Here is a 12,558-nt window from a genome sequence, read left to right as displayed (position 1 = left end):
GCAGAAACCATCTTCAGCTACTAAACATGGACTGAAAAAAATTGTTCTTAATATATTTTAGTCAAGTTGTTTATTTAGTTAAGTTTCTTATGCATTATATACACACATACACACAAAACATTCATTTTCGAGATGGCAGCATTTGAAAAGACACAAAGAAACCTACGAGTTACTAGTTGCTGCTCCTGGGGTCCGTTCTTCGTACCTCGCTTATTACATCCAAGATCAAATCATCGCACCAACTCTGAGCTCGCTATTCCGGTTCTCCGAACACACCTGTTGTTGACGATTAGTACAGCTGGATGAAGTAATGTGAGATCACTGGGTGGCTTAACAGGGGCTACGCATCGATAGTAGAAACATTGATCGGCAACCCTTTGATTGGTCGTCGAAAATGTCGAAGGAGCGCGCTCAGTATTTTTCGGCAGCAGAGCAAGAACTCTTGATTGAGGGATTTCAGGAGTTTCACAGTTTAATTAAAACGATGCTAAGTAAATAATACCCTCACGGGAAAATCGATATCTCTCTATGAGCACACTGTCGCGCTGAGCTAAAGGATCCTGTCTATCCCGTAATATACGCTGAATTCTGAAAACTCTCCTTATCAATCTTGCACCTTCCGCAATGGGTGGCTCGCGTATACGGACAGGACATGGCTGCGACAGACTTCCCAAATCCACCTTCGCTTTTATAGCCGTGGTCTCTCATCTTGATTACACGAAGTAATTTGCAATTACTGCTCTGAAATATGAATTACATCTGTAATAATCACATACATGTAATAGAATGTTAATAGTACATTTCCCTTTTTTAGGAAGTGACCTGTATGTATCTGTGTGAAATCAATAAATGGATCAAGTGCTGCATTATCTTTAGTTACATTGATAATATTTATTTATGGTGAAACAGTGGTGGAATATCGCTGTTGCTTTCGTATAAATGAAGCGGACATACTTGAGTGGCCGCGATCTAATCCTGTTTACATAAAGTAAACCTGCTCCCGAGCAGGTTTACGCTTACGGCTCTGTTGCTATGACAGCAAGTCCCGGATGAGCTTCGGGGAACCGAACGATCCAAGATCACGCGAAATCGTCAACAATCAAATCCAGCTAACTTACTTAGTGAGGTACGAAGAACGGACCCCTGGGTCTGTGTCCCTGTGTTTTGTGTTGTTGGGTTAATTCTGTTCTTCAAATTCTGGTTTTCTGTTATATTTATTGTTCCTGGTTTCTGTTCTCTTCCTCACCTCATGTTACCATTTCTCAGTGTTGAGACTGCGTCTCTGTGTCTGTCTTGTATTTCCTGTTTTACTTTGACAGTCTGTGTCTTGTGTCATGTCTTCAGCTCTGCTCCCCGCCTCGTCACATCTATTTAATTAAAGCTGTGTTCCCACCTGTTCTCCATCCTCTCGTTGTCCTCTTTGTGTATATTTGCTGTGCGTTTCCTTCTGCTCCACGTCGGATCGTCTGTTTGTCATCCCCGTGTTTCACTCTGCATTTCCTCCTTAGTGTTTGTCTTGTGCTCCTCCTTCCCGATTGTCAGGTTTTTGCTATGTTCTCCGTGTTTCACTTGATCCTTTGTTTAGCTGTTTGCAGTTTAGGTTTTCCTTCAGTTCCCTGTTTGCTTCTTACTGTGTAGCGTTGTGTCCAGCCAATAATAAAGGCTCACTTTCTTTGTTTTTGTTAAATTCACCTCTCCACAGATTCTGCCTCACTGACTGTCACTATTTCTGTATCTCTCCCATTCAAAAACACTCCATACACAGTTTATTTTATGTAATATTCAATATTAACCTATAAATTTAGTCTTTTCAAGGAAGCATTTTTTTTCTTTTTATGGCATTCAAGCCTTTTTCTGTGTGGATTTTCTACTGCTAAGCAGAACACACAAACTTTAAGACCTGGACATATTTGAAACCTGTTGTTTCTTCATTATCAGCTATTTGAGTTTGCACCGCTGCAGTAAACCTCAACAAACAGACGACCCCCTATGAGCAAACACTTTGTGAAGGTGGTAAGAAAAAGCAGAGAGAAGAGTCTGTTTCCCAAATCCAAACTGGAAGCTGGTTCAACAGGAGAGAGGCCTGATATCTGACGGCTCTGCTCTCATTCTAGTTTTCAAAACTAATAACCAAAAGTACGACTGCAGTCTGAGAGCGACGTGCTCTGTTGCAATCATACGGTACTACAGTATAAGGTCTTTAAGAAATGATGGGGCCTGATTATTCAGGACTTTATATTCAATTCTAGATTTAACATGGAGCCAGTGAAGAGAAGCTAACAAGGTAGAAAGATGATTTGTCTGCTGTCAGGACTCTAACTCCAGCATTTTGGATTAACTGGAAGCTTTTTAGAACATGGTTATATTAAGTACGTTATGTTGTGTTTTGTCAACATAGTGAAAAACACTAATAAAAACAAACAGCTGCTTATGTTGATTATGAGTTTAACCCTTTAACACCTAGCATAGAACCTGTGTAGTGCCATTTTTGGGAGCATTTCAAGTTGATATACATCAATATAACCATTATAGCCCAAATTTTAATAATATGTATGCATTAAGTGCATAGTAATTACAAAAAATTAATTAAAAAAATTTAATTAAAAATTAATTACAGTTTTCAAAAATATCCACGCTGGACGGAGTTTTTAAAAACGCTGTTTACGTGTGGATGAAAGGTGCAAACGCATAGAAAAATCTGCGTTTTCAAAAATACTCGGGTATGTGTGGACGTAGCCTTAATGAGTGGAAAAAAAGTTGGCGTTCATCCTCCAGCTTCACTGTGCTAATGTTATGCTAACATGGCTGTGTCGCTAGCAATCACGTAGCACAGCATTATATTCCAGGTATTCCAACTTCAGTAACCCTACAAACGCCACTGCTGTGTAGTTTTCTGTCTTCATTTATGTTGGAAGTGGTAGCAGAGCTGTATGTTTTAATTAGTTTCAAACATCTCTCAGTCAGAACATGGTATGTCATGTTTAGGTGTAAACTAGCGAGCTAACTTCCTGTTAACTTCTAACTCCGTTAAATTTAATAAATTCTGTTTTCATGGATGCATGGATGTAAAACTTAATTGTTACACCCGATAAAGCAGCAATGCTGATGATTTAATTAAAGATCAAAGAATTTAGACCGTTTTTAACTCTTAGTGTTCGTTTGACTTTGGGACCTGAAGTTGACGGAGTTTTGGACCCAGATTACTCCGCAAAGCTCGTCACTACGGCAGCCATAATGCTCTGACAATCCATCAAGCAAGAAATGCGGCTTACCAAAGTTGTACTAAAACATTTTTAACAGATTTCTGCACGCCCAAATCAGTTCGAGGTCAGTAAGCACAACCAGAATTCATACATAAGGCACACTTTCGATTTTTGAGAAAATTAAAGGATTTTAAGTGTGCCTTATAGTGTGGAAAATACGTTATACAGAAGAAAAGAATATATCGTGATATATATCGTTACCGCACATGCTTCAAATTATATCGCGATATGAATTTTAGGCCACATTGCCCAGCCCTATTTCCCACCACAGGAAATTTATTTTAAGTGTCTTCATAGTTTTATTTTTAAAATACACCAATTTTTATATACTGCAGGAAAAACAAAAATAAATATTATAATGAAAATTTGCAAAAAAAAACAGCAGGTGCATCAAAATAAACTATTTCCAGCAGTGCAATATGAGTCCTAAGCATCCCAGAAACGATGCAGAAAGTCACAAAGTCAAACATAACTTTTAAAAACCAAATTCATGGGCTGCATCCTCCTGAGGCCGCATTTGTAGACCGATTACGTCACAGCGACGCGCCGAAGGCTGTCCAAATTCGCAGACTCCTCCGAATGCAGCCGACAAATGCGTCCTCCTTTTCTCCGAATTCGAAGGATGGGTCGGGTGTGTCCTTCGTGGCTTACCATATCCCAGAATTCATAGCGCGGCCCAGCCAAACTCCAGTTTCCAACAATAGCGGCCACTACTAAGTTTTAAATTTACTCATACTAATCTTTCTGGGTCAGAAAATAAACTTAGCTGTGTAAACATCAAATATCTGCTCGGTTTATCAAGATATCGCATATTTGCAAAAGTGCTTCGACGTTTTCGGAGCATGCCCCGACCGGCTTTAAAGGGTTAATATCCAGCTGTTGGAGCCCTAAATGAAAAACACTTAAAATGAGCAGTGTTACGATTTATGAAGCTAATGAAAGATTTTATTACTAAAACATGCAGGAGTGGTTTTTAACTTAAAGGAGCCATAATAAGTCATGATACATTCATACAATATGCATAAGAGGGCAGACCATGTTTCATTCATACATCCTTCTTCCAGTAACCTAGTTCATCAGTTTGTAGCTTCACATAACAAAAGTAATTTTTGTTACAGGTTTTTCAATCACGTTTGTTTTTGTGTGAAGACGAACTACACGTACCAGACCTTTCTTATCTGCAAAGGTTGTTATAATTTTTCAGAATACCCAAGACCCTTGAGGTTTTTACATTGGGATCTAACCATGACAACATCTCCAGGCACAAAACAACTTTTTATCCATTTCTGTCATTCTTGTAGCAATGGTAAATATTCTCAAATCCACAGTTTCCAGAGAGGTCTGAAATGTACTGGATTTGTTCCCACCTTCTTCTAGAAGTAAAAAGTCTTTTTTTGGTCAAATAGTCCTGGAGGGAGAGCTGGTTTTCACTTCATGACAAGCAATAACTTTGTGATGTTGCATTAAACATGAGTCAGTATCTAAAAAGTAATCCCTTCAAGGTGCACGGCCCTGCTTGTCATGCAAGTGAGCACTACTACATACCGTTTTACAATACTACGCTGTACTGTTGGCTGGGTTTTCCTCCATACAGTTTACAGAATAAACATTTTGCTATGACCCTTTGCACAGCTGAAACTCCATTTGTTATCCAAAATCTGGGAAACATGCTCTTTGGCCAGTCCTCTTGAAGATCCTATTTCATTTTTCTCTCAGTTTAAATGGAAACTTTTGAATCAGAATTTTAATGTTAGCTGGCATGTTTAACTCCTCCAAACACTGCAGTTCCTTCATAGCATTGCAACACTATGTATAGATATAGACAATATAGATGTCCTTGTCATGGTTCTGGGTCATTTGACCCAGCGTTTTGAGTTTGTTGTTTATTTGGTGTCTATCATGTATTAAGCTAGCGGTCCCCAACCTTTTTTGCACCACAGACCTTTTTAATGTTAAAACATTTTCTCAGACCAGCATTTAAGGTGTTGCAGATAAATACAACAGAATAAAATGATATGACCAAGACAAAAACTGTGGTATTTTGTAAATACAACAATAAACCTGTATTCACTAACGTTATTAGAAGCCTCCTTCTGAAAATGGGCCAACAACAGATTAACATCCTCCTCTCTGCCTCTTAATGCTCTCTGGTCGCTATGGTAACACGTAAATATTTGACATTTATTCAGAACACACGGGAGAAGTCGCAGGGGAACAGAGTTGATGATTAAAAACTCTGAAAACCATAAATTTCATGCCCGAGCCTAAACTCTCGCGACCTGGTATGAAACAAATGACGGACCGCTGGTCTAAGCTCACATCCATCATGGACAACACCTCCCACCTCTGCATGAGACGGTACAAGCACTGAGCAGCTCGTTCAGCAGTACTTTTACACCCACAGTGTAGGAAGGAGCGTTACTGCAGGTCATTCTTACCAGCAGCTGTCAGACTCTAACCAGGGGTGCACATAACTTTTTTAGTGAGCTACTCAGGTGAGTACCAGGATGGTTTTTAGTACGCATTGAAAACGATCTTTTTCAGATATGCTACAAGTCACTCTCGAAGCCAGTTGCATTATAATGGCTGGCAGGTGGTCTTCATGCCTCCATGTATTATGAGACTTACCCAGTTTTACAAAGGGGATCCCATTTTCTTCACACAGCTTCTTCAGTGTAGCATTTTTTTTTGTTCCACTTTTTTTTTTTGGAGCATCAGCTTGACCACACAGCGATTAAATGTCTCACAGTAAGGATCCTTGTGATCATCTGAATTTAAGAAAGCTCCCAGTGTGTGTGCTGTGCAGAGAATGTGCACAAGGGAGTCTCCAACTGTAGCAAGTTGCCGGAGTTTTGGCACAACGCCATTGGACATACCCACGTTGATAGCAGCCTCGTTTGTGCACGCAGCGACCAACTTTGTTGTCCAGTCATCCAAGCCTGTGTCCTCAAGAAGTCTCACAAGTCCACCCCTATGCGGTGCGGTCAGCACCCAGTTTAATCAGTCACACAGACACAATGTAAATGATTTCCTGCTCAACTTTTGTGATGTCAACAGATCCATCGGAAAGCATCCCCCAAAAATCGGCAGACTGCAATTTGGCTCCTAACTCCCAGCTGATGGTGTGATGCTCTGCACGATCCGTGCCCCCTTCACGTGAATGATATGCACATCTGACATTTACTCCTAGCCGCTAAAATAATAATATCCTCAGAATATAAATATGGACATTTCTTCTCAGCTAGCTTGTTTATTAGCAATGACTTGCACCACATTTCAGTGCACTCATTGTTAGCTTTAAGCCACGGCAGTTTGGAACCAGTTTTTTTTTCTTCGGCTCTGCCTTCAGTTGGTGTTTCTTAGGTGGTTGCGAAACACCAAAGAAGCTGTAGGAACACGTGTCAGGTTGAATGAGATGTGGAGCTCTGTGGAGCCTGATCTCAAGGATTTTGAGTCTGACCCTGAAACCAGTAGAGGTTCTTTCTGTCTTTTCAGATTCACTGTGATGGGAGTGATTTCAGCCCTGAGTGATCACGCTGATGTTTGCACAGAGCAGATAATTTAGTAAATGTTTTGGCACATTGGTAACAGTGAAACAGTTTATTAGTAACGTGGGATCGTTTGTGTTCGGAGTATGAACTGAGATTCCTGAAGCTCTTGTCACACTGGTCACAGCTGTAGTTTCCTTCCATGTGTGCACGTTCATGCTTGTTACGACTACTTGAATGTGAGAAGCTTTTTTCACAATGTCTGCACTTGTATGGTTTCTCTCCTGTGTGGACTCGTTTGTGTCTTTTAAGGGTGACTGCAGTGATGAAAGATGACCCACACTGTTCACAGAGGTGCTTTTTAACCCCACTGTGAATGAGTTCATGACGTTTTAAGTGATGTGATGTGGTGAAGCTTCTCCCACATTCTTTGCAGTATTTCAGTTTGTCTCCAGTGTGTCTACGTTGATGTATTTTTAGGGCGGCTTGCCAACTGAAAGTTTTTCCACAAAGGTCACAATGAAAGTCTTTCCCACCACCACAGTGATGACAGGGTTGAGAACTGGATCCATCTGTGTCGCTCTGCTTCTAAACAAAGACACAAAGACAGTGTAAGTCATTCCTTCAACATTTTTATCCTGAACATCGCCTGAAATAAAGAGCATCTCTGCAGACGTCCAATTACATTTTACTGTTTCAGTTAACACACTCAGTTTACTGGGCTGCAATAACTACAATACTACCATCATAATACTACAGTAATACTTATTTCATGTTACAGTAACATCTGAGTTACACTAAAGTACTACTTTGCTAATATTTGCAGGGTACCAACACAGTGCTAAACTACTAATGTAACACTGTAGTAATACTCATTTATTACTGCATTAATAATACTGTAACTGTGCAGTTATAACACTCAGCTGAATGGACACAACACAAACACTACTACCCCCATGACACTGCAATTATAACATTAAATTAGTATTTTAACACTAATGTCTAAAAGTACTAAAGTTAAAAACAAGCAATGATACTACTGCTACAATATTACAATACCATTACGTAACGATACAACTTTGTTAACCATAAGAGAAGATTACAGAATGTTTTGGTTTTGAGCTTATTTTCATTGTGTTTTATTTTATTACATGTGCTCCTAACAGAGGAATCAGGCTCTGTAAACAAAAGGCCATTTATGCTGAAATAATAACAATATCATGATATACCAGGAAACTGCCTGAACATTAAATAACAGCATCATATAAATTTTCACCACTTTTACTTTTTCATGATCGTGTAAACAAAAATCATAACTGAAATGAAAATCTGAATAATCACTCAGAGCTGCTTTTCCATGCAGTAGAATTGCTAACATGCTAACACAGTTTAATGAGCAGAGTTGTTCCAAACAGTCAGGCTAAAATGACAAGATAACAATATAAATACATACCTCACAGTAACTGCACTTGTAGAGTCTCTTTCTGGTGTGGATCTGTTGGTGTTGCCTCAGGTAACGTGGAGCTTTAAAAGTCTTCTCACACAGGTCACATTTATAAGGTCTCTCCACAGTGTGAGTAAACATGTGGCGTTGTAACTGTGTGCCCGTTATAAACTGTTTATCACACTGTTCACAGCAGTACACAACGTGTCTGGTGTGAATGTTTAGGTGTGTATTTCGGCTCCTTATGTGGCTGAAAGTTTTTCCACAAATCTCACAGCTGTATGCCTTAATTCCAGAGTGGGTCACTAGATGCTTCTGTAAGCTGCTACTGTGAGTAAAAGCTCTGCCACACTGATCACAGCTGTACGCTTTAACTCCACTGTGGATGAGTTGATGTTGTTTTAGGGAACGCTCCCAGGAAAAAGACTTTCCACACAAGTCACAGCTGAACGGTCTCTCTCCAGTGTGGATGACCTGATGACGATTTAGTTCAGCCTTCACAGTAAACTCCTTCCCACAATCATCACAGCTGTATGTTTTCTCTCCCTTTCTTCTGTGAGGTTTGTCGGCCTCCTGAGAGCGCTGACTTCTCGCTCCATGTTGGTCCTGCAGTGACAGAGATACAAACAGAGGCAGTGAGTGAAATGCAGTCGTGGAACAAACTCAACCTTCAAACTCCCTCCATTAACACTAGTTTTAAACCTGAAGGTGGAGTGTGGCACCAAACACCTTAAAGGTCTCTTATCCCCACCTGCTGGTAGTTCTACCACATTACATCCAAACTGGTGTTAAAAATAATTAATGACTGTTCAAACACTCTAAAATTATGCCCATCCCTCCTGCTGTACACAAATATTAAGACTAGCATGCTAACACACTCAGAAAAGTAATAAATGTTTACCAGGTCTATACTTTTTTATATTTCACATTGCTGTTTCCTATTAGATATTTTTATAGTGGTGCAACGGATCAACAATCTCATGGTTAGTATCGAATCATGGTTTTAAGTCACGGATCGGATCAATTTTCGGATCAGCAAAAGAGGAAAAGAAAGACAAAATTTTTACATTTACTTATTAACTTATTTAAGTATATTTTTGCCTATTAAAAACATTCAACTCAAGACTCATTCCACGCAATTATATAAAAACATATTAAGGTGCAATATAGGGCAGTACAGGGCTTTGTATCTAACACTCCGCTGTGATATAATGAGCGGTCACGGTCACGTAGCTGTTCGTTGACCTGGAGGTCCACCCATTTGTAGTTAGGGCAACAGAAGATGACTGGGACAGTTCAGCCATAACTTTAAACTTTTCCTACTCATACCTGCCTGGATATGATCTTGTCACTGAAGTGGACGCGCAACGGGATATTATTATTTGGCTCAAGCACGTTCATCATAGTTTAAACCCCTTGTTTTGCCCAACGGAAAACGGCCTCCCGTCTGCAGCTAAACACACCAGTAGCTTTTGTAATAGCTTTAGCCCGGTCGGACTGGGCAGCAAAGGGCTGCTTAAATGCTGCAAACTCCTCTGCTCCTCCACTTGGACCGCTAGCACTGGCCATGATTATCACTTGACAGACTGACCATGTGCACCATACACATACTTTTTTTCCTTCTTTTTCGAATGTTCGGATCACGTGCGTGCCGAAACGTGGAGTGGGATCGGTTCGGATTATGGATCAACCGTGATCCGTTGCACAACTGCTAGCTTGGTTCAGTGAAGGAGAACATCAGAGTCTGATTGTAACCTGAGGAATTTTTTACTTTTACTCCCTACATTAAAAATATATCTGTATTTTCTACAACTTACATTTACAAAACAGACTTTTTACTTTTGGTTTAAGGCATTTGCGGGGAGTTATTTCATCACTGCAGGCATCAAACATTAAACCGATTTGAGCCTAAACAGTAACACATGAAAGCTAAGATGAACATGAAAGAGGCAAAACTGTGTGCCATAGCCAGGGGTTAAAATGGGCTGGTTCCCCCCCCCCCCCCCCCCCCCTTCTTGCACAGCACTAAACAAATGCAGGTGCTCAAAAGTTGCAGTCACAGTACTTCAGTACCTAGCTAGCCTGTTGTGTGCAGTTTGTCTCACAGTGTGTTGCTGGCTAAAGGTCCAGCTGCTGTACATCACAGGGAGAGAAAAGAAAGAGAGCTAACTTCACTCAGAGATGGAGAAAGATAAGACACACAGGACAGGAGAGGAAGAAGAGAGGTTAGATTTAAAGGGAAGGACTGCTCAGTGGGATTTGATCAACTCAATGTTAATTCAGTTGTACATTGTTGTACATTTGTACACAGTGGATTTAATAAACTGGAAATGTAAAGCTTACATGCAAGTCCTAATGTGTTGAAATCAGATATTGAGTCTTTACATATGACATTATGTTTTTTCATATATTGAAAGATGCTGCAAAACAATCTGAGACAAACTATTTAGTGAAGTGATTGTATATATAATAAAATACAGAGTCATATAACAGGTTGGGAGTATGAGAGTTTTAGACGTGACTGATCAGGGCAAAATTGCTAGCCCGAAGTCCCGGGGCTAGCGATTTTTCCAGTCGGGCTACCAAAATCTATCTCTGCCCTGCCCGTTGGGCTATCATAGGAAGGAAAAATATATATCAATGCTTTTGCATTCCTTCGGAAATGTAGCTGGGTAATTATGTCATTGGCATCGATGAGCCACTGTCAATATGTGACATATTGAAATTGCGTTTGAATTTTCGCTTGTTTTTTGCTTTCACTTTGCTATCGGGCGAACTGTGTATAGAGAGCGACAGCACTGATTGGTGAGTGACGATAATTTGCGCACCAATTCCTCTGACATCGTCTTATCAATCATTAGCTTACTACGCAGACATGACAAGTGAAATCTCCCGCAGCAAGCTTAAACATGTGAGACGCTGATCGCGCAGCGAATCGCTGAGCGTTATGTGAGTGCGTGTGTAAAAGCAACAGGATATATATTTTAGTTCTGCTGAGCCAAATAAGACAGGTCAGGGTGAAGAACTGACAGCCAAAGAAAAGCTTACCAGAAAACGGAAAAGTTCTGACAAATCAGACTGTAAGGCAAAAAGAAAGTGCAGCTTTTTTTTTTTTTTGTCCCGTTTGGATCTTTAGCCATCAGAATTGTTGTCTTAAGGCCAAGAAAGATGCCAAGTGGATTTATTTTACCAAGCGGATCATCATGGCCTTGCCATATTGGTCCATTTGATTGACCTTTATTATAATTATGTATTTATTTTATTTTATTTTCAGTTGCTACAAACAGGACAGACATGACTGGGGGATAGGACAGGGAGAAAGAATGAAAGAAAGAGAGGGAGAGAAAGAAAAACAGAGGGGAGAAGAGACGGTGAGAAAGGGGGGAAGAAAGAAAGAAAAACAAACAAAACACCTGGATCACCTGTATGGAGAAAAAAAAACAGAAGACAAAGCAAAAAAAAAAAAAAAAAAAAAAAAAAGAGCAACATAATAAATACAGCACCATCACAATAAACTAGCTAGCAGTAGATAACAGTAGATGCTAAATATTAAACGCTATTGTGCAGCACGCAAGATAGACAGCGCACAATGTGCTTTGAGGCAGCAGCCAAGAAAGGTGTAGTCCGCGTCTGTGAACATCCGTGTGTACACCTGTGTGGATCAGCATGCTTGTATTCCAAAGGTTTCTCCATGTAACGATCTACTAGGGAGTGTGGGGAGCCATAGCCCCGTCCCCCAGGGCATGAAGCAGGTATGGAGGAGATCCAGGCCCCAGACATCCAGAGGCCCCAGAGTACGAGGACCCGAGGAAGACCACCAAAAGGGGGGGGAACCGTGCCACCCTCCTGGGAAGAGCTGAGTAGAGCCCCAAACGAGAGGTCACAAGGGGTTGCAGTGGCGTGCCCGCGGGCTCTGCTGGCAGCCAGCTGTGCCAAAGAGGACTGAGCTTCAGGCCCAGAGGCCAGAGGTCTGAGACAAGAACCACCAACACACCAACGTCTGAGGGCATCAGCCACCAGCAGGGAGTGTGGTGAGGGGAGATAGGCCTCCGTACTTTGCAGGGCCTGAGATGTACCCAGAGAGGCTGAGTCTAAGACCCAACCTGACATATAGACAGACGAACAGGCGCACGCGGACACAAACGTGCATTCCCACCCCCATATACACAACCAAATACTCGGCACTCACCCAACGTGTAGACAGACACAAATAGACACTGCTCAGACAGTCACACTCCCCAGACATACTCTATATCCCAGGTCCAGGTACCCCTGCCCCCAGAGGTGCAAGCCGCACCTAGACCCAGGAGATGTAACGCTTCTCTCTGGGGTGGAGGCAAGCGGACCACCTCCTTATCTGCAG

At 41.1% G+C, this 12,558-nt stretch overlaps 1 protein-coding gene across 2 annotated transcripts in view; it reads right to left on the bottom strand.

The window, feature by feature from the left end:
• Positions 1 to 12,558, bottom strand: part of LOC146625289 (uncharacterized) — a 68,450-nt gene that overhangs the window by 38,021 nt on the left and 17,871 nt on the right. Inside the window, exons 2-3 of one of the 2 annotated variants that reach the window (XM_085362742.1) lie at positions 8,216 to 8,801; positions 7,070 to 7,278 (exon numbers count right to left, since the gene is read on the bottom strand). In XM_085362742.1, coding sequence (XP_085218868.1) covers positions 7,070 to 7,278; positions 8,216 to 8,801 — 795 coding nt within the window. Of the gene's footprint in view, positions 1 to 6,760; positions 7,340 to 8,204; positions 8,802 to 12,558 lie in introns of those variants that run through there. The other variant, XM_085362743.1, reaches the window with a different exon arrangement.

This window comes from Diplotaxodon limnothrissa, linkage group LG9, assembly GCF_057381915.1.
Source record: "Diplotaxodon limnothrissa isolate DT_005_m linkage group LG9, D_limnothrissa_male_GT1.1, whole genome shotgun sequence".
Taxonomy (NCBI): Eukaryota; Metazoa; Chordata; class Actinopteri; order Cichliformes; family Cichlidae; genus Diplotaxodon; species Diplotaxodon limnothrissa.
The sequence above is the reverse complement of the archived record's forward strand: the minus strand, read 5'-3'. Positions and strand labels throughout refer to the sequence as shown.